Source organism: Schistocerca serialis, chromosome 7 (assembly GCF_023864345.2).
Source record: "Schistocerca serialis cubense isolate TAMUIC-IGC-003099 chromosome 7, iqSchSeri2.2, whole genome shotgun sequence".
Classification (NCBI taxonomy): Eukaryota; Metazoa; Arthropoda; class Insecta; order Orthoptera; family Acrididae; genus Schistocerca; species Schistocerca serialis.
In genome coordinates, this window is record NC_064644.1 from 94647723 (window position 1) to 94671324 (window position 23602).

The window sequence follows — 23602 nt, forward strand, 5'->3', positions numbered from 1 at the left end:
TAAAATGTGTGTAGAGAGTGTGCAGCGACTGATAGTGAGATATGAGTGAACAGTGTGGCATTACACTATTAAATAAGCTATTTGTAAAAAAAAGTATTGTATACCAGGAGTAAATCTAATGACTGTCTCTAACAAGAAGCCTGTAAATATATGTGTATACGAATTAGCTTACTTTAAATTGGTCTAAACTTGTTAATACTTTGACATGTCCATTATCCTTGTAAAAAGAGATCTACAGATGAATAAAGGTACTACTACTACTATTACTACTGTTTCACAGGAGTGAGTAGTAATTTTTAATAAGTTACAAATTAAGCATGAAACGCAGAAATACCAGTAAATATTCAAAACACATTGATCATCTGGCCAAACAAACTGTCATTCTGAATAGAAAGGATGGAAAACATTGACAAATTTGAAAAGAAAGCAAAAGGTAACTTAATTTCTGCTGGCTATAAAGTATAAAAGAACATTTACAAGCTAGCTATTTAGGAGACTTCTTTTCCAAACAAGAACATCTTCAATTAAACTACACAGGAAGACAAAATGTATTGTGGTATCAGTAAACGAATGTGTTTTCCAATTCTTTGAGTTAATTTCAAGTGTGAAGGAAGAAGTTCATTTTTCTCACAGTGAATTGAAATTTTTCGCAAAAAGTAGAACATACTTCACACAACCAGCAGACTTTTACTATTGTAGAGCTTAATGTTGAGTACTTTTCGTAATGCGTATAAACAATGTATAAGAAATTTGCAAATTCTCATTTGTGGAGAAAGAAAAGGCAGTAATAGTTTCCAAAATTGGAATGAGTGTACCAACTGAAGATGTAATGAGTTCTTGCTTTAATCTGTGTACAAGAATCACTACCGTAGTTACGATGATAAACTGGATTTACAATCCTTTTACAGTTTCAGAAGAGTGTTATGATAGTACTACATTTAATATTCTGGTGTACAAAGCACTGATACTTTGTATATGTAGCTAAATGACATTACGTTATGTGTGTGGTCCTCAAATGGATCAGTTGAAAGAAAGTCAAATTATTTCAGATTTGTAAACCGCTATTATAAAAATGTTCCCTAAGTGTTGGTATTGTATCAGTATGATAATGGTGCCAATTCCAAAATGAAACTGGGAGACATAAGCTCACCAGTGTCATATCTCCCCATATAGAACAACAAGATGGATGCCCTTTGTTCAACAGGTGGCTTATGGCACTCAGACTGCATGCAACAACAGAAGTTGATATACTTCCCTACACCGAGCGAGGTGGCGCAGTGGTTGGACACTGGACTCGCATTCGGGAGGATGACGGTTCAATCCCGCCTCCGGCCATCCTGATTTAGGTTTTCCTGATTTCCCTAAATCGCTCCAGGCAAATGCCGGGATGGTTCCTTTCAAAGGGCATGGCCGACTTCCTTCCCCGTCCTTCCCTAATCCGATGAGACCGATGGCCTTGCTGTCTGGTTTCCTTCCCCCCCCCCCCCCCCCCCCCAAAGAAAACTTTCCTACAATCTAAATTGAACCCTACTATCTAAATTGAACACAGACACATCCTAGTGGCATCATGGAGAAGCATCAGCACGTTGAGTCTAATGTCTCCTGTGTGAACTACATGGAGAGTTAAAGATGGTGCTCCCACTGTTCGCCAAAGATACCATCTCGAGTTTCTAACTGCGAGATAGCAACCCAGTCAGAAATGTGTTCAGCGAACTGTATGATGCGTGAAATGACAGCTTTGTGGTGCTAGTGGTGACATGCCTACTGCCCCTCAGGTCCTCCATCTTAAGATCTTCACTGTGAGATGGCGACCCAACCAGGAATGTGCTGTGCGAACTGCATGGCAGGCGACACGGCGTCTCCTCGTTGCAGGTGGTAGACGGCGGCGCGCCCGCCAGTCATTAGGGCTGAAAAGAGACCAAAGGTGCCATAGGCGAGGACAGAGTGGTTGCAGCTGGACAGTAGTGCCAGATCCCACTCCGGCTCATCCAGCACGCCATCCCCCACCAGGAAGGTATGTCGCAGACCCAGGGATCGCAGATGTGGCAGCAGAACATCCTGCACCCAGTACGGGTCATCAGACGCCACCACCAGCACAAGTTCACCACCTGAGGGCACCACCTGCATAACAGTTGCAAATTTTCAGGAAGGGTGGAAGATAGGAGAGGGGGAAACAGAGAGCACTCAGAATACAAACTGTGGCCTTCAGGGTCAAAATTATAACCTAGAACTCCTCAAGAATGAATATACAACTCCTGTACAATATACGTTTGGCAGACAAAACAAGTAAGATAAAGGAAAGTTCAGATAAAATATGTATACTGCCCAGTCGTATTAATGTGACCACCTCTCAAAAGCTTGCATAACCACTTTTTATTTTTTGTAGTGCAGATAACTGTGAGACTTTCAGGAAGAGTCAATAAGGTTCTGAAAGTTACTGGAAGGAATGTGGAGCCATGCTAACTCCAGTGCAATGGCCACCTGCGCTAGGTTTTTCAGCTGAGGATCCATGGTGTGAACAACCCAGTCATATGGGTTTAAATCTGGGGAGTTTGGTGGCCAGGCGAGTTCGGCAAACTCAATCTGGTGCCCTTAGAACCACACACGTACACTGTGAGCTGGGTGACATGTTTCAGTGCCCTGCTGGTAGATACCATCATGACGAGGAAAAACAAACTGCATTTAGGGGTGGCCATGGTTCCTAACGAAAAAATGCATACTTTTGTTGATCCATTGTGCCTTTCAAGATGACTAGATCACCCAGGGAACGCCCTCCCGCCTCGACCCTTCTGGCGATTGTTGCAGGATGTTTATTTTCAGAAGTTTCACGCCATACATGTCAAAAGCCATCTGTCTGATGGAGTGCAAAACGTGATTCATCTGAAAAGGCCACCTGTCTCGACTCAGTAGATGTTGAGATGCGGTACTAGCATGTAAATTCCAGCCTTCATCACTGATGAGCAGCAGTCATCATGGGAACTAAAATCTCCAATGTTTTTCGGTATGCAGGAGAAAAATAAATTGCAATTGGAAACCTGTGTCCAAAACCGTCATCGATTGAGGCAGCAGAGGATGACATTCATAACAGATGATGCCTTTCTATGCAGCAGCTAGCTGCGTTTTCAGCACTGTTGATAGTGGCAATCAGTTGCCATCACTGAACAACAAAAAACATAGCGACGTTTCACCTATGGTCCGTCGGCATACAAAGTCACGTTTGCTGCTGATGGGGTGGTCTAGCTGCAGGCGCCGGCGTCTATAACGCCGACGTCCTGTAGTGTCACTGGATGACGTTTCCAGACACAGGTTCCTATCCTCGATTTGTTCCTCAAGACACCCTCTACAACCTCTCGAAGTTTGTCTCAACATTGTTGTGACATGCTGCTTATGGAATATAGGGTTTAACATATCGTCAAAAATGAGGTCATTAGCGAAGTGAGCACTAGCGATGGTTGGTGTTGGATGGGGAAGCAATTTGGAGAATTCTTTTGAAACGAACGATCCTGGCATTCGCCTAAGACTATTTAGAGAAATCACCTTAATGTGGATGAATTCGTAATGCTGTATTCTCGAATATGAGTCTAATGTCTCATCACTGTGCAATCACATTTGACAGCCCATCCTCGAACCCCAAGACGTAGCGAACGGAAGACATTATGCCGTTACTGTAACGTGAATGGTAACTGAAATGTTCAAATGAATCCATACCGTGAGTACATGTAGAATACAGTCGCATCTTGGCAATTCGAAGTTCAAGGAACCACAGAGAAAGTTTCAATAATTGGGAGTTCGAGCTAACGAATGTTTGACTGATCAGGGAAGAATCAAGAAAAATTCGAAGGATGGTCATCGCCTCCAGACACAAAAAAATAGTGCTATAGTGTCAATAACAGATGTATTTCTTACTTTTACGATGTTTTGATTACCAATGAATTTTCAAAGTCTATATTCCTAGGTGATAATAAATATTCAATAATACGTGAATAATTATTTTTAATACAGGTCTATAGTATTTAACTTGCCAAGAAATCTAAATTCTTTCTTCCGTTTTTACTATACCAATGTTTTGTGAACGAAACAATCGTATTTACGATGTACTAACAGCCATTAAAAATAGGTACGTTTCGCCTGTGATCGAGTATCCAGGAGTAATTACTAGCATGCCCCTGATAGTGCAATGTAGGCGTTGCAGTCAGGGTCAGTATATGCTAGACTGGGAATTACATTTATTTGCGAGAGGGCGAGAGGGAGGTTCAGAAATACACTGCAGAGTGTCTCCAGGTTATTTGAAAAGTGTTTTTCCCTGAAGAAGATGGGTGGGTAGGCCCACTAGGTAAGGGTGAGAAGTATTGATTGAAAATTTACCACGTTAATAGGAAGAGGTAAGATGCTGATTGTTTGTGTGTTGTAGAATGTCAGCTTTCGATGTCAACTTTCAAGATTTAATATACATCACTTTTGTCAGATTCAGATTTACCTTAGTTCTAGAAATGCGTACCATATCATTCCTTTCCATATTCGGCAGCGGTTTTCAGGAGAGCTAACAAGTGAACTGAGACATACTCATATGACTTAACATGTATCAGTATGATAACGATGACAAAAACGACTAATTACTGTCCCAAAAGATAGATTACTGAAATACATTCACATAAATGACTGGTAAGCACACTGCGGTGAGATGTAACCATTCCAAAGACAGTGTCACTATCATTTTGCTAAAGTCCTAACTTGTTCACAGTATGAAAAATCTCCGTTTTCGAAATTTTAAGAATAAGTCTTTACATAACGAATACCTTCTCTACTGTAGCGTTCCCCATAGGAGATTACTGTCAGTGCTGTCGAGCTGGCTATGTTCAATCTTTTCCCTTAACCGCATGTGCTAGAGTTCCAGACTGGCAAAAAATACTGTAGATTCGTCTGACAGACAGTTTATTAAGAAAGGGGTTTTCTTAGGATTATCCCAATGAATCTCTATTTGTTACGTGGCTTCTTGCTCAGCTGTGGTTGGTCGGATTCTCAATATGAGGTTGCGGTTCATACAATTATTTTATTGCCGATGGTGGTTTTCCCACTTATTTAGGGCATTACATTATATTTCCCTTAACCGCATGTGCTAGAGTTCCAGACTGGCAAAAAATACTGTAGATTCGTCTGACAGACAGTTTATTAAGAAAGGGGTTTTCTTAGGATTATCCCAATGAATCTCTATTTGTTACGTGGCTTCTTGCTCAGCTGTGGTTGGTCGGATTCTCAATATGAGGTTGCAGTTCATACAATTATTTTATTGCCGATGGTGGTTTTCCCACTTATTTAGGGCATTACATTATATTTGGTTCCGTAGAGGATCATTGGCGAGCATTTTGCAAAAAAAGTCATCATGTATACAGCTGTGTTCTCTTTGAAAAAAAAAAATTCGTTTCACTCGCATATTTCCTGTGATATTCCGTAAGGACATTATTGGTTTACTAGGCGGTAGTTCAGAACTATAAGGTTCATTTTTAAAGACAAGCTTTTTAAATGTGTGTTTTGCCCGCCAGTATTTTGATGAACGCTACAGTTACATAATATTATGAAAAGGATAGATTGCTTCTCACGATATGGCGGAGACGATGAGTAGCGGTTACGCTCAACAAAAGGACTGTCAAATTTAGAGAACCATTATTTAAAAGTGGCTGCCGAATGATTCTACTGCCGCCAACATATACCGCGCGTAAGGACACGAAGATAAGATAGGAAAAATTAGGGCACATGTGGAGGCATATTTATAGTCGTGTTTCCCGCGCTCTATTTGCGAGTGGAACAGAAAAGGAAATGACTAGTAGTGGTACAGGATACCCTCCTCCACGCACCGTACGGTGGCTTGCGGAGTATCGATGTAGATATAGATGTAGAAACAAGTAAGCTTTAAGCCAAAATAGCCTACATCAGAAGTAGAAAACATACACGCACACACACTCACGCAAACACAACTCACACACATGACCACTGTCTCTGGCTGAATCATCTCCACTAAATGGTGAGTAGCAATCTATCCTTTCCATAATATTGTCACTAACCCATCCTAGATTTTCTATTATTCTACAGTTAAACAAGAAAGTACAAGATTTTCTCGACGTGAAAATTTTTTGTCAGAGACAGAAAAACACGTCGATACTTTTAACGACTCAGTAAACGCGAGGCACTGACACGCGCTTTATTTTTCTCTTTCGTATTCCTCAGTTTATAGCATAGTTTACGTTGAAATATCGCAGTATATGCGCCAGTGTGGTGCCTGTTAGTGGTGCATGAAACAGTTTTAATTTTCGTTTTGTCTGTGGAAAATCATTTTTTTATTTACTCTTTTTCAATGCTACATTTCGATTGTATTGTTAAAGATTTAAATAATAAGCAAATATCAAAATCTATAGCATGAACAGAATAACAGTTTTTAACATTGGAGAAAGAGAATCAGGAGGCTGGACAAAGATATTATTTGTTATTGAGCAAACGAACATCAGACAATGACCAGCAGTGTGTGTGATCAGGAATGCTGTGTAATGGCTGTACTCTGTAAATACACTACTGGCCATTAAAATTGCTACCCCAAGAAGAAATGCAGATGATAAACGCGTATTCGTTGAACAAACATATTATACTAGAACTGACACGTGACTACATTTTCACGCAATTTGGGTGCATAGATCCTGAGAAATTAGTACCCAGAACAACCACCTCTGGTCGTAATAACGGCCTTGATACGCCTGGGCATTGACTCAAACAGAGCTTGAATGGCGTGTACAGGTACAGCTGCCCACGCAGCTTCAACACGATACCACAGTTCATCAAGAGTAGAGTGACTGGCATATTGTGACGAGCCAGTTGCTCGGCCATCATTGACCAGATGTTTTCAATTGGTGAGAGATCTGGAGAATGTGCTGGCCAGGGCAGCAGTCGAACATTTTCTGTATCCAGAAAGCCCATACAGGACCTGCAACATCCGGTAGTGCATTATCCTGCTGAAATGTAGGTTTAGCAGGGATCGAATGAAGGGTAGAGCCACGGGTCGTAACACATCTGAAATGTAAGGTCCACTGCTCAAAAGTGCCGTCAACGCGAACAAGAGGTGACCGAGACGTGTAACCAATGGCACCCCATACCATCACGCCGGGTGATAACGCCAGTATGGCGATGACGAACACTCGCTTCCAATGTGCGTTCACTGTGATGTCGCCAAACACGGATGCGACCATCATGATGCTGTAAACAGAACCTGGACTCATCCGAAAAAATGACGTTTTGCCATTCGTGCACCCAGGTTCGTGGTGGAGTCCACCATCGCAGGCGCTCCTGTCTGTGATGCAGCGTCAAGGGTAACCGCAGCCACGGTCTCCGAGCTGATAGTCCATGCTGCTGCAAACGTCGTCAAACCGTTCGTGCAGATGGTTGTTGTCTTGTAAACGTCCGCATCTGTTGACTCAGGGATCGAGACGTGGCTGCACGATCCGTTACAGCCATGCGGCTAAGATGCCTGTCATCTCGACTGCTAGTGATACGAGGCCGTTGGGATGTAGTACGGCGTTCCATATTACCCTCCTGAACCCACCGATTCCATATTCTGCTAACAGTCGTTGGATCTCGGTCAACGCACGCAGCAATGTCGCGATACGATAAACCGCAATCGCGATAGGCTACAATCCGACCTTTATCAGAGTTGGAAACGTGATGGTACGCATTTCTCCTCCTTACACGAGGCACCACAACAACGTTTCACCAGGCAACGCCGGTCAACTGCTGTTTGTGTATGAGAAATCGGTTGGAAACTTTCCTCATGTCAGCACGTTGTAGGTGTCGCCACCGGCGCCAACATTGTGTGAATGCTCTTAAAAGCTAATCGTTTGCATATCACAGCATCTTCTTCCTGTCGGTTAAATTTCGCGTCTGTAGCACGTCATTTTTGTGGTGTAGCAATTTTAATGGCCGGTAGTGTAATATGTGGATCGTCGTAAATTAAAGTGACAAAATGCTGAAAGAATGCGGGTTGTTGTTTAATGCCATGGTGTATTAGCCACAAAATTACGCTGGACGCACTGCGAGACAGGAGAACGCCAGTCTGCCACTAACAAACATTACGAGTGCTACTTCGACGACGCGTACGTTCGCTAACACAGGTAAGTGCTACACTCATAGCTTAAATGCAGCTTTTGGAATTTTTTGAGTAGTTTAATTTTAAATATTAACTGTTGGAGTGGTTTCAGAGTTTTACTGACTATTTTCTCCATCATGATAAATTTATATTTGTGATGAAATATCAAGTCAGTGGTTAAAAGATTTAACTTGCATAGCTATGAAATGGTATTTTTAATTCTCCCCACTGCAGCCTGTGAATATCATTTGCCACTAAATTCAATCTAAAGCACGTTATTTTCGCTTAACTAAATAATTTTGTAGCATTACGCATTGAGAAATCGTCGCAGTCAGTTCAGCATCTACGAAGGCGTGCTGAAAAGTAATGTCTCCGATCTTTTTGTGTCAAAGCCCTTGAAGCTTTATAAAGCAAATGTTGCTTGCATTCTACATACATATTCTTCGTGTCTACACATCTGCAGTACCCTGCCGCTAGAGGACTCCGAATTGTAGCGTTAAACACGGAGTTGTGTAACGTAACTATGTCGGTGCATGAGAAACAGCGTGCCGTAATCGAGTTTCGACCTTCAGCATGACAATGCCAGACCACACACGACCACTGAGATATCTGCGACAGTCTCCTTAAGCCCACTGTCATCGATTATCCTACATACAGTCACGACTTGACATCGTATCATTTTCGCCTGTTTCCAAAACTTAAAGAACGCCTTTGAGGAGGACTTCAATTTAATAGGGATGACGCGGTACAACGAGAGGCGAAGTTGTGACTCCGTCAACGGAATCAAACATTATGCAATAACGGCATCAATAAATTGATTTCGTGGTGGGAGAAATGTGTTCATCGCCAGAGTAACTGTTTTCAGAAATAAATACGTAGTCATGAAGAATAAAGATGGTTTTTGGGATGGATTATAATCAGTAATCCAATATTGCTGGCAAAAATTAATTATATTATGAATGAAATGATTTTACAAACGTTCAAATGGGACTTACTTTTTACAATAATCTTACAACTAGCATTGCGCAAACATACCTTCAGCAGTCTTGAGTTTCTCAAAAAAATGATTCAGTAATAATAGTTCCTCTTATGATAATAGTTATCTGATGTCTCTGTACATCCGTTTATAATCTCTTGTAAATCATAGCTGGTGGCTGGCAGACACACCGCTCCTCTCAACCTCTCTCTTCAGACCTATTACCGACTCGCTTCACACCCCGCTTACCACTGACTTCCTACGAACGCTAAAATGCCGCCTCTCCTGCCAACAATGCTTTCTGGTGCAGACATTCCCTCCTACCATTACAAAATGTATCAATGCGCGGTCTTTCCCGCTCTTTTCTTAAAATGTTTCTATACGCTCTCTCTCCCGCCCTTTTTAAAATTACATCAATGTGCGGTCTCTGTTGCCAGCAATACTTTGGTGCAGACATTCCCTGCTACCACAATTATTTCTAACATGACAAATATTATTTCTACTTAATCCTATTAATAAAATATAAACATCTTTCATAAATTGTGGTTTGACAATAGAAATATACACGTCTTACATAATAAACGGCTAAAACTGTTCATGGTTCATGGTGTACAGTTCCCAGTTAAAATCTACGTGTTCGTCTTGAGGCAGCTTAACTGGCCGCTCGCGAATACCTAGACTACATCATCCAGTATTAGAGAATGACAGTACTTAGAGGCTTGTAACAAACATTATACGTAATTTTAAACCTTTGAGAAACTTTTTCCCGCCGTCAGTCCACACAAAATAATGAGAGGAAAAAAATTAATCGCTTTATACAATTTCGCTGTTCGAACAGTGAAACTGCTGCATAAAACATGACGATTCAATTTGTTGTCTCTTTAACGCTATTCGTAATGCACTGTGCAGACAGTATTTACATTTGCCACTGAATGTACCTGCAAAATTCTATCATTATACAACACATATTATAGGAGATATAACATCATAAACATTGAGATGTTGAAAAACTAGCTTTTTCTTAAAACGGAGCTCAAATTTCTCTGACTATAATGATTCAATATTTGACAATGAGAGCACCTAGCGACCTTAAACAAACTTAAGACATAATTTCAAACGTTTTCTAAACTTTTTTTTGATTGCATGTTAAATGTTCAACACATTAGCTCATCTGCAAATTAATCAGAAATTTGAAGAAGTTTTATACAGATTTTTTTTTGGGGTGGGGGGGGGGGGGAGGGTTTTACTGGTATTATACTAACTGACCAGCAATTTCGTTGGTATATTCTTTTCGAAGAGTGTAATATTGTATTTGTGTATGCTAAGTAATAACGTACAACGTAGCGTGCTTCTATGTGTGTGTGTGTGTGTGTGTGTGTGTGTGTTATTTATTGTTTAAATGCAACGCTGATAGTTTTTATTACGAGGTGTACAACTTTGCTTCCGCCATTTGCCGATAGGTGGTGACAACGGTAAGTAGCGGTCGAAAGAAACAGATCGCAGACGTCAGGCAGCTAGCTTGGACCTCGGTCAACATAACCTCATTCAAACATTTGTCGGTCTGTGCCTGCTTTATAAAGTTGTTGTTGATTGAAAATGTCAGTTTACGAGCCTAACTCTCGTCATTTGCGGGAGGTGTTACTATTTTGTTTCAATATGAAGAAAGCAGCGGCTGAGTCTCATAGAAGGCAGACATGGTGCACGTATGGTAAGGACGCTGTTAGTGAAATAACGTGTCGTGAGTGGTTTCAACGCTCAAGAACGGTGATTTTAATGTCGTAGACCGGCATAGTGGTGGAAGAGAAAAGGTTTTGGAAGATGCAAAATGTTCAAATGTGTGTGAAATCTTATCGGACTTACAGTCCCTAAGCTTACACACTGCTTAACCTAAATTATCATAAGGACGAACACACACAGCCATGCCCGAGGGAGGACTCGAACCTCCGCCGGGATCATTCGCACAGTCCATGACTGCAGCGAACTTAGACCGCTCGTCAAAGATGCAGAATTGGAGACATTGCTGAGTGGAGACACGCGTCAAATTCAAGAAGAATTGGCACGATTAGTGAGAGTGACACAGCAAGCCATTTCAAAACGTCTCAAGGCTATGGGTATGATTCAGAAAGAAGGAACTTGGGCCCTACGTAAGCTGAAACCAAGAGACGTTGAACGGCGTTTGTGTGTTTCTGAAAAGTTGGTTCAGAGACAAAAACGGAAGGGATTCCTACATCGCATTGTGACCGGGGACGAAAAATGAGTTCATTACGACAACCCTGAACGCAGAAAATGATGGGGATGTACCGGCCATGCTTCCAAGTCGACGGCCAAACCGAATATTCACGGCTCCAAGATCATGCTTTGCATTTGGTGGGACCAGCTGGGCGTAATGTAATATGCGGTGTTAAAACCAAGTGAAACTATCACATGTGCTCATTATCGGAGGCAATTAATGCGTTAAAGCAGAGCTTTAAAAGAAAAACGGCCGCAATACAGCGACAGGCACGATAAAGTGATTTTGCATCACGACAACGCTCGACCCCACGTTGCAAAAGAGGTCAAAACGTACTTGGAAACGTTATAATGGGAAGTCCTACCCAACCCGCCGTTTTCTCCAGACATTTCTTCCTCTGACTATCACCTGTTTAGATCAATGGTGCATGGCCTGGCTGACCAAGACTTCCGATCTCATGAAGAAGTCACAAATTGGATCGATTCGTGGATCGCTTGAAAAGATGAACAATTTTTTCAACGCGGGATTCGCACACTGCCCGAAAGATAGGAGAAAGTAGTGGCCAGCGATAGAAAATACTTTGAATGATACGTGTGTAAACAATTTGTTTCATTAAAGCCTCAAGTGTTGGGGAAAAAACGGAGGAAGCAAAGTTGTACGCCTTGTATAACTCGTTGGCCGCACCTTCGTCAGACTTTATTATGTTACACGGTTTCCTTGAATTGTTGAATTTAAAAAACGCACACGTAAAGGCACAGTGCTCATACTGTGTGCTTGAATTGCTTTTTCTTCCTTTTTTTACGTGACGTTTGTAACTAGGAACTAAGTTCACTCAGAAAAAAATCGATGGCCTAATTACTTACTGTTCGCTGAAGACATTACAATAATCACTGATCAGAAACTGAGTCAGGTGCCTAATGAAAAGGAACATTTTCCAACAGAAGGCTAGAATATCCACATAAACACAAAGAAAACTAAGATAATGGTGTGCGCAAGAGTGGACATACTGGACGCCTAGCTGTTAAACAGGAGGCAGATATAGTTTCCTGTTCCGGAAGTGCTCTGCGCAACACAGTTAAAGGATCACTTTTTCGGAACTCCTAAACCGCCTCCCCCGGCGACACAGAAGTTTGAAATTTGCCTCAAACGTGCCTACAACCTTCCTTTGCAACGATGCAAAAGCGTAGAGCCCCGCAACGCCACACTCAGGCTCGGCACGCTTCAATCAGCGAGGTGTCGACACCGCCAGAGCTCACAAGTGTACGGTGTGTTAATGATGTCACGTTGGGACCACATTTCACCACAATTCTGCTCAACACAGCCTTGGACTGTCACACGATGAGAAGTTCGTTGCACCTCCTCTCACATACATTTCACCCCCTCTTTTGGCGCCTCTGCAATGGAGCTCAGAAACGGCAACGCCCAACGTTGAAATCACGCACTTTTCTTAGGGGCCGCCGAGGAAAACATTTTACACCGCCGCTCAGAATCGATACGAAGAGGCTGTAGGGGTGGCATAAAGGGCGTCGATACAATCACCCCTTACCTTGGGGCGTTGATTCCCCCACATTTCGAAGTCAAAAACGACAGTTCGCAGTGCAGCGGGCAAGAGGGCGTCGTGCATGACAACCTTACACTCTGGACGATTCAACCCTTCCCTAAGGACATCGTGGACCAGCAACCCTACTGAAAGCGATCGCACCCCTTTGGAGTGCAATGCGGCCGCAATTTTTGCTCTGGTGTACAGGGTAGAGCCACTAGGGAACGTTTAGAAACATTCGACGAAATTTGAACACCATCTGTAGCAGTAAGAAGTGCTTATGCTTTTTCAACAAAGAAATTTCGTGCCTTTTTGTGGCGTAATCACGGAGGCGTCATTAACACATGTGTGAATAAGACGACAAAGGGTCCCTTTGAGATCCCATTGTCCGGAAACACGCTTGGTGCAACCCACAAACCTCTGTTAAGGACGTTATAGAAATGTAGCAGTGCAGAGACAGACTGTGATGAGAGTCCAAGGCACCTGCAGACAGCACACTGACAGGTCTTCGGTCCCGTTTGCCTACTAGCAGGCGCAAGGGCAGCAGTGTAGCCCGCCTGCAGCGGCCTACAACCCTCAAGAAAGATGGGTGGATGGCAGGAGGGTGTTGCCCAACTTGGGGCCCCTAGAGGGACCCTTTTCCCTTTTACTCACGCACTGTCAATGTGGCACCCTTCCTTGATCACGCCAAAGGCGGGCGCGAAACAGGACGGTTGAAAAACATAAACGCCCTTTGCTGCTTCGGATCACGTTCAAATTTTATCAAATGGTTTTAGAAGGCCCTTAGTGGCTCCTCCCTGTATATCAGAACAAAAGTAAGGTGAAAGTGTGCTCTACAGGGGTGCGATGACTTTTAGTGGAGCTGCTGGCCCACGATGTCCTTAGAGAAGGGTTGAATCGTTGCTGCTCAGTGCACTGCAAACTATCGTTTTGGACTGCGAAATGTATGGGAATGAACGCCCCAAGGAAAGGGGTGGTTCCATTGACGCTCTTTATGCCTCCCATAAGGCCTCTTCATGTCGATTCTGAGCGGCGGTGTGTCCGAATTGTCTTCCTCGGCCGCCCCGAAGAAAGCGCGTGATTTCAACGCTGGGCGTTGCAGTTCTGAGATCCATCACAGAGGCGTGAAGAAAAAGAATGAAAAGTATGTGAGAGGTGGTGCAACGGCCTTCCAATCGTGTGACCGTCCATGGTGTCGTCGAACGAATTGTGGTGAAATTTGGTGCCAGCGTGGTACCATTAAGCAACCTTATACGTCACATCTACATCTATATACCAATCAGGTTTCCGTAAACATCGAAGCACAACATCCGCACTGATAAAGGTGACAGATGACCTGAAACTTGCCATGGACAGACATGAAGCGACTATCATTTGCTTCTTAGATTTCAGCAAAGCATTTGATACTGTCGACTTCGACATCTTACTAGCCAAACTTAGCGGTCTAAATTTCTCACCAAGTGCAGTGCAATGGTTTCGCTCATACATGACGTCTCGTCAGCAACGCATCCTGTCTGGGAATATAAAATCACCATGGCGGCAGGTAGTGTCAGGCGTTCCCCAAGGCTCACTATTAGGTCCTATACTCTTCTCTCTGTATGTCAATGATGTGTCATCGGTTCTGACCTATTGCAAATATCATATGTATGCTGATGACCTTCAGTTGTATCTAAGTGCGAAACCAAGCAATCTCAAGAAAGCTATTGAAAATTTCAATACTGACCTCGATGCACTGTCAAAATGGGCACAGGACATAGGTCTAAAACTAAACCCATCTAAAACCCAAGCGGTACTTGTTGGTCAGTCTAAGCTCATTAGCCCAAAACATCGGGAATCCGTACCACCTCTTATCCTAAATGGAACAAATATTAACTTCTCTCCCTCAGCAAGGAGTTTGGGACTAATAATAGATGAAAATCTAAATTGGACAGAGCACGTAACTGCAGTGTGCAAAAAAGCATCAGCATCCCTTCATGTCCTACAAAAATATAAAAAACTCTTCCCTTTACATCTGAAAAAGAAACTAGTACAAACACTTATACTCCCAATCATTGACTACAGCGATATTATCCTGTTGTAAAAATACTGCCGCATTTACTTTATTAGGTCTTAGTCACTACTCTTTATTCATATTGTCACTAGAGTAAGCTAATTTTCTCATTTAAACTATGGTCATGATGTAACTCTGATGTGTGAAATGCTGCATGTGTGGAACACTGGTCCAATGTAAGAGAGGGCCTGATGGCCCTAATCTGATCAGGTTGAATAAATAAATAGATAAATATCTACATCCATACTCCGCAATCCACCTGACGGTGTGTGGCGGAGGGTACCTTGAGTACCTCTATCGGTTATCCCTTCTATTCCAGTCTCGTATTGTTCGTGGAAAGAAGGATTGTCGGTATGCCTCTGTGTGGGCTCTAATCTCTCTGATTTTATCCTCATGGTCTCTTCGCGAGATATACGTAGGAGGGAGCAATATACTGCTTGACTCCTCGATGAAGGTATGTTCTCGAAACTTCAACAAAAGCCCGTACCGAGCTACTGAGCGTCTCTCTTGCAGAGTCTTCCACTGGAACTTCTGAGCTCTGGCTTTTTTCTCTCACGTGTTGACACCTTACCGACACGTCGCCGGCCAGAGGGTGATGTGGCAGAGTGCCACGCCTTTACACAATTATGGAAGAAAGTTGTAGATAAGTTTTTGGGAAATTTCAAACTTCTATGTCGCGGTGTTTCGAAAAAGTGATCCTTTGCTTTACGCAGTATAGAATAGATAAAGAAGGAAGTTGCAAGGAGGAAACTATAGCAGGAATTGCAAAGGGCAAAAGCCTTTTCTGCAAAAAGAAGTATCTGATGGAATTCTAAAGTATAAAAATTGAGACCAGGAAAGAATCATGTGTGTGTTGCATAGCACCAAGATTGCATTGACTTCCCAGCATTCATACAGAAAGTCTACTTTTATGGGCAGAAGTAGTCAACATTGGTGCTCCTACGTATAATTTTGCCAAACGTTTTGCTTAGTTGCTCAGACAATTGGTGGGCAATTGTTCACATGTACAAAACTCAGCCTAGTTTTTCAGTAGACTGGGGACTCTGTGTCTAAGCAGTTCGGATCCTTTAAGGGTGGTAGGACGCCAAAAATTAAAAAGAAAATCGATTTTTCAAAAATATGCCGATTTTGTAGCGCACATCTTCCTGAATAGTTTGGTATGAAACATATATGTTTGAGAGATTATAAGGGACGCTATTTGCTCTTAAGTGTACCGTGATGCAGCGCCACACTCCTTTGGACAGTATTCTTCTGTCATATGTAAGTGTATTTCGCTCTGTAGAATTCGAATGTTTATATTTGTGCCAGAGATTGTCATCAAACCTATATTCAGGGACCTTGCAAATGAAAAATTTATTGAACAAATGTCTTCATGGCGGCACCCAAAACCCAAATGAAAGTTTTAACCAATGTGTATGGGAAAGATTGCCAAAAACTATTTTTGTGGGAAGGAATGCACTTGCTATTGGTGTTTATGATGCAGTTTCATGTTTTAATGATGGGGTGCAAAGCAGGAAATATATTTTAGTGAAAATGGGAATTAGGCCCGGCGTGAACTGCATCAAAGCTTTGTATGCAGTAGACAGAGAGAGTGTAGTGAAAACAGATAAATCATTTTTGGAGGTGATAAAATCAAGATGCGTGCATCACAGGAATGTGAAAAGGAAGAAAATTGATTTATAAAATGAAAAAGAACCTGCTTATGGTGCTGGACAGTTCTAAAAGAATGCCAAATACAAGCAGAAACTTTAACGGCCATTTTCCGCAAAACACTAATTTCTGTGCTTAGGTACATGTAACATCAAAAATAAATATCCTATTACTTTCAAACCTGGTATGCTTACTAAACACAAACTCCTTAATGCAAAACTCTAGAATTTTCCAAATTACAAACTTGTAAAAATTTAGATAATTAACTGTAGAATTTGTTTTTTTTCTAAATATTAAGTTTAAAATGTAACTGGCTCATTTATTTTTTCATTAATTAAATACATTCTAGAGTTTCATACACCAGTACTTATTGCTTGTGTGCTGTGCAAAATTCATCGAAGAATTTCTCTTACTTATGAAGAAAAGTGTACCTTCAGCAACAAATGCAGCCAATAGTGAGTGAAAAAATGATGAAATTTCACATGTAAAAACTTTATTTTGTTATATTTTTGAACTTCCACTGTTATGAGCGTGAATCCTGAATCATTCACGGTCATGCTGACAAAGTTTTATGAATTTATTTGTAAAAGTATAGACAGTGGAAATTAAAATGTCCTGTGGTGCCTCTCATGCTCCAAGTCGGCCCGTTTGACGCCCTACCCCCCTTAATTGGTTTATTTATAGTATCATTTTTTACGAAAATTCTACTCGCAGATTCTTTGACACTACTTTTTTGTTTTGGCACACTATTTTCTCAACCTATTTTATGTTCAAGCATTGGTACTTTGAGCAGACTGATGGCTCCGCCATGGGCAGCCCTCTCATTCCCCTGGCGGCAAACTACGTTACAGAGTGCTTTGAGGAGAGAGCGCTGGATCAGCATCCCATAAACCAGCTGTATTTTTGACGTATGTTGCCAATACTTTCATTGTGTGGCCTTATGGAGAAGATAAATTAACTTGAATTTTTACATTTTCTCAACTCCATTCATAAGAAAATCCGGTTCAGCATGGAATAAGAGTAACATGGTTATCTGCCTTTAGTGGTTGTTATGGTTAGATGGAAGAATGACGGCTCCCTGGTTCATTCAGCTTATTCTAAACTCAGTCATACCGATTTGAATTTACAATCGTCGAGTTGTCATCACCCGTAGTAAAATATCAATGTGCTTAAAACACTTGCGCACAAAGCTGACATAGTCTCAGATTCAGGCTGAATCCCTAAATAGCTCGCCCACATAAATGCAGTGTTTTGGGAAACTATATATTCTTCCCAACAGATTAACAGGACACTATTAGTTAAAATGAAGCATCAGAAATTGGGTAAGAGAACTGCACGCCGACAAAATCTCCCGTTTTACTTCCCTTTGTTGGCAATATTTCGTTTAAGCTAACGAGAATCCTCCATAAATTTAAGGAGAAAGTTATTTTTTGCCCACCGTCGAAGACTGCTCTATGCCTGTGATCAGTGAAAGTTTGTTAATGCGTAAGAGTGGAATTCACAAAATACGTTGCCAGCGTGGTACTGCTTACATACGCTAAACCTCGCTCACTGTAGAGCAAGTCTGCTATTGCTGAATATTTTATCTCCACTGGACATTCAGTGGGATATGTTAAAACAAAACAAAAAAATGGTCACAGTAACATCTTTTTAGGACAAAACGTTATCCAACACAGGGCAGGGATGGTACAGCAACCAGTAATATATAATGAAGAAACAGTCAGTATTGACTGCAGGGATGTATTTATTTTTTATATACCACCGACGCGTGTCGCCTTATTCAGGCATCTTCAGTTTGGCTGAACATTAGATGGTGTTAAGTAAAAGGGCTACTGAGCATACAGAACGTCCCAGAAAATAATTTCCCTAGTCAAATTTCTTGTTGAGGCGTGCGACGTAGTCCAATAAATGCAAAACGGGATCAGGCCTCCATAGATCTGTCACCATGGAAACATGTCAGAGGTGTAGTTTCTCATGTCCAGGCTATGCACATAGTACTATATGCATAGCTCGGACATGAGCAATTACACCTCTGACATGTTTGCATGGTGACAATTCTATGCGGGCCTGATCCTGTTTCGTATATAGTACTATGTGCATAGCCCGGACATGAGCAACTGCACCTCCGACATGTTTGCATGACAGATCTGTATGTAAGCCTGATTCTGATTTGCATTCATTGAACTACGTCGCTTGTGTCAGCAAGACATTTGACGGGGGCAATTACTTGGTGGGACATTCTGTATGCTCGGTATCCCATGTACGTAACACAATCTAATATTTAGACAATCTGATGTCTGAATTAGGCAAAAAGCGTCATTGTCAATGTGGGGGCGATTCTGCTTGACGTGGATTCTACAAGCCCAGTGTAGGTTTCCGGAGGCATGTGGCACCAGACGTATACGCACAATTCTCGTAAATTATGGCCCGGCTGTTTGTCGGCATGGCGCTAGTGCCTATTAGCATCCGCAATGCGCAACATCTTTTACAGATGAGGAGAATTTTGTGGCCAAGAAAACAACGTGTTTTCACTATCAAGCTATTGAAAATACAGTAACACGTTTCTGGCCTTCTGACACACAGTTATCCTCCTGGAGATTCCATCGGCGTTGAGAAGACATAAAGAATGAAGGGACGCAAGTGGTCAGCAGTTCACGTAGTTCACACTGTCACGATGCCTCCGATTACTACCACAAGTTCATTAGCCCACGGTCCACTCACAACGATGCCATGTGCAGTGCAATTATACAGGCCGAGCGGTTCTAGGCGCTACAGTCTGCCATTTGAACCAATTTTTTTTTTGCAAATTATACTGTTTGGGTTGGTGCATAGGTTCGCAGTATTTTTGTTTTGCACGTTGGTATTCCGGTTGCTATGGGTTTATTTATCGATTGTCATTTTTTACTAGTAGTTCACTGTGGGTATGTAAGTTTAGATATTGTCATTTTGTCATCTGGAGAGACTGAATGCAGCTGTTGACGCTAGAAAGTGGTGTCAAGTGGAGGAATCGGAACATTTCCGACATATTCTTCTGTATGAATTCAGTAGAGGGCTGACACCAGCGGAGGCGTCAGAAACTTTAGCGCCGTGTATGGGGATAATGCCATTGGACTGAGCACGGCAAGAAACTGGTTTTCTCTTTCTAGGGAGGATCGTTTTGACGTTGACTCTCCACGTTCAGGAAGGCCTTAGGGGTTTGATGATGATCGTTTAAACGTATTAATCCACACCGATCCACGTCAATGTACTCAAGAACCGACAAATGTGATGAGCCCTGATCATTCCACCAGCGTGTGACATTTGCATGCAACGGGGAAGGTTCAAAAATTGGGTGTATGGGTGTCGCATGCTCTAAGCCAAAAGCACAAAAATCGGAGGGTGGCCGTAAGTGCATCTCTGCTTGCTCGTCATCGAATGGCTCGTGAACAACATCGACGATTCCTAGTCTGTTTCGTCACTGGTGACGAGTTGTTTGTTGTGGTCTTCAGTCCTGAGACTGGTTTGATGTAGCTCTCCATGCTACTCTATCCTGTGCAAGCTTCTTCATCTCCCAGTACCTACTGCAGCCTACATCCTTCTGAATCTGCTTAGTGTATTCATCTCTTGGTCTCCGTCTGCGATTTTTACCCTCCACGCTGCCCTCCAGTACTAAATTGGTGATCCCTTGATGCGTCAGAACATGTCCTACCAACCCGTCCCTTCTTCTTGTCAAGTTGTGCCACAATCTCCTCTTCTCCCCAATTCTATTCAATACCTCCTCATTAGTTATGTGATCTACCCATCTAATCTTCAGCAATCTTCTGTAGCACCACATTTCGAAAGCTTCTATTCTCTTCTTGTCTAAACTATTTATCGTCCATGTTTCACTTCCATACATGGCTACACTCCATACAAATACTCTCAGAAATGACTTCTTGTCACTTAAATCCATACTAAATGTTGACAAATTTCTCTTCTTCAGAAATGATTTCCTTGCCATTGCCAATCTACGTTTTACATCCTCTCTACTTCGACCATCATGAGTTATTTTGCTCCCCAAATAGCAGAACTCATTTACTACTTTAAGTGTCTCATTTCCTAACCTAATTCCCTCAGCATCACTAGATTTAATTCGACGTATGCTAACACAAGAAAAAAAACCCGGAATGGTTGAGTCCAAACAGAGCAGCAACTCCCCGTACAAAAACCTGCTCGCATCCACAAAAGATAATGTTATGTATCTGATGGAACAGCGACAGCGTGGTGTGTTACGAATTGCTTCCCCGAGGCATAACCGTCATTGCTGATATTTATTGTAAAAAACTGAGACGTTTTACAGATGCAGTCCAAGAATAGTTACCAGGAAGACTGCGTATGTGATGCTACTCCACCATAACGCCCGCCCACATTCCGCTAGGCAGACAAAAAACACAATGCAGGGGCTAGGGGGAAATCATTCCGCACCCACCTTATTCACTTGATTTTGCGCCGTAGGTTTTTACGTTTCTCGCTCTCTGTCGAACGAACTTAAAGGAACTCCCATTGTGGATGAAAATGCATTACGAACATGGATCGATGAGCACTTCTCCTCAAAACTAAGTGATTTCTACAGTTACAGAATGGAAAAGTTGGCGCAGCGTTGCCAGAATGTTGTAAATATTGAAGGAGAATAAAGGATGAGCAAAGTCTTGCCCTGATTATAACAACTTATTACAGAGTAACGGTTTGACATAATAATTTACATTTTATGCCGTTACATAGGTTAGCGTTGCTAGTTTTTTTAAAAACCACTTACGTATGCTCCCTTGGTAGCTCGGAGAATCTCGAGGCGGTCTTCCAGTTCCCGCCATGTGTTTCGTAACATGTGTTCTGTCACAGTACCCACAGCAGCTCGTCGACTGGTGTCACGAAGACTTCCATACATGGCTACACTCCATACAAATGCTTTCATAAATGACTTCTTGTCACTTAAATTCATACAAAATGTTAACCAATTTCTCTTCTTCAGAAACTATTTCCTTGCCATTGCCAATCTACGTTACTAGTTTTTTTTTAAGACCACTTACGTGTGCTCCCTTGGTAGCTTGGAGAATGTCGAGGCGGTATTCCAGTTCCCGCCAGGTGTTTCGTAACATGTGTTCTGTCACAGTACCCACAGCAGTTCATCGACTGGTGTGACGAAGACTCTGTCCTTGATACAGCCCCAGAAAAAAAGGTCAAGGGGCGTAATGTCTGGAGAGGGGAGTAATGTTCGGATCGGTGGATTGGAAGGAACGGTCCAACACCCTGGCCACCCCGCTCTCCAGACATTACGCACCTTGACTTTTTTTCTGGGGCTGTATCAAGGACAGAGTCTTCGTTACACTAGCTGCTGACGTCGACGAACTGAAGGCTTGGATACAAGCTGCTGTGGGTACTGTGACAGAACACATATTACGAAACACTTGGTGGGAACTGGAATACCACCTCGACATTCTCCGAGCTAACAAGGGAGTACACGTTGAGGTTTACTAATGTAAGTGGTCTTAAAATAACTAGTAACACTAACCTATGTAAGGGCATCAAATGTAACTTATTATGTCAATCGGTTATTCTGTTATAAATTTCTATAATGAGGGCGAGACACTGCACTCACCCTGTACATTATTGATGGCAAAAGTTTCTGTTATGTGTGTCTGTTGTGTTTATTAAACTTGTGGAAGAACGCTACGAAATTACGCGCCAATCCAATAGTTGACGATGTCGCTGGATCAACATGTGAAGAAGTAGGTGCCTGCTGTGTGAGCCTCAAGTTCAGCAGTGTGCATTGAACGGTGAGCGAAGAAACCACTCGTGCCTCCACCAGCATTGTCCGCCTTCGCCATATCGACATTCTCTGATGAGGTGTAAACATGCAACATTTCGTGGCCGCCCCGTAGTTTCACCGTCCTCCATCCACTTTCCGCTAATTCTCGCGTCAGCAGCACGCGAACACCAGACCAGCTTCCCGTTGCCGAGATGCTCGTTCCCAGGCGTCCGGCTATAACAATCTGCCCTGTGTTAAACTCGTTTACGCCATCTGATTTCACCATTAGTGGCCCGTATCGTCGCTAGAATGATTCCCTACCCGTCTCTGCTCCGCTTACCGCGTCACGTGCCCGCCACGGCTCTAGGCGTCGTTCAGCCTCGCTTTCGTAATGTTGTGGCTCATCAGTGTAAATGGAACGATTAGCCTTCTTAAATTTGGTGTAACAGTAGACTAGTGTAACAGTAGACTATGGAAGAGCAGATACTTTGATAGGATAACGAAAGGAAAAGTCTTGCAAACTGTGGCAGTAGATAAGACAGGTGTTGTTCGAGTTAGGCTGAAATATTGGGAACAGCCGGAAAGCGGCAGTAGTGGAGACCTGCACCAAACGAACGTTTGGGTAGGAAAACGAGCTATAAGCTGTAACGACAGTCATTCTTAGTTACAAGTTATATATTTCCTATCTGTTCGGAAATAATTACACCAGTGATTTACATCATTCCAGGTCTGCAGAAATACTGAAGAATGGAAAACGAAGTTGATCATCTCTCAGGTGACGTTCTGTTTGGCTTAAAATTTGATAACGGCAGGAAGAATTAGGAATATTTGTCTACCTAGAAAAAGCGTTCAACAGTATAAAATAGTGCATAACGCTCGAAATTCGGGGGAAAATAGGAGCAAGCTATGGAGAAAGAAGGGTAAGGTACGGCGCTTATAACAATCTAGTGCGAACAACTACAATGGAAGACCAAGAACGAAGTGGTCGAATTAACAAGTGTGTAAGACAGGAATACACTCTTCCACCCCTCCTGTTAAGTGTGTACATCGAAGAAGCAGTGATGGAAATAAGAGCTTCAGAAGTGCCAAATACACTCTAAGAAAAAAAAAAAAAGAAAGAAAAAGAACGGCGCCCCACGAAGGAATTATTCGAATGGGACGAAAATTGGAAAACGAGATATACATATACAAGCAAATGATTACAATTTGAGAAAAGTTGGATGATTTATTCAAGAGAAAGACGTTCACAAATTGAGCAAGCCAATAG

At 42.3% G+C, this 23602-nt stretch overlaps 1 protein-coding gene across 1 annotated transcript in view; it reads right to left on the reverse strand.

Annotated features, from left to right (window-relative positions):
• Positions 1 to 1514: 1514 nt before the first annotated feature.
• The window catches only part of LOC126412542 (galactoside alpha-(1,2)-fucosyltransferase 2-like), a 104503-nt gene continuing 82415 nt past the window's right edge, over positions 1515 to 23602 (reverse strand). The window contains exon 6 of the mRNA XM_050082187.1: positions 1515 to 2121. Coding sequence (XP_049938144.1) covers positions 1795 to 2121 — 327 coding nt within the window. The 3' untranslated portion in view covers positions 1515 to 1794. The remainder of the gene's footprint in view (positions 2122 to 23602) is intronic.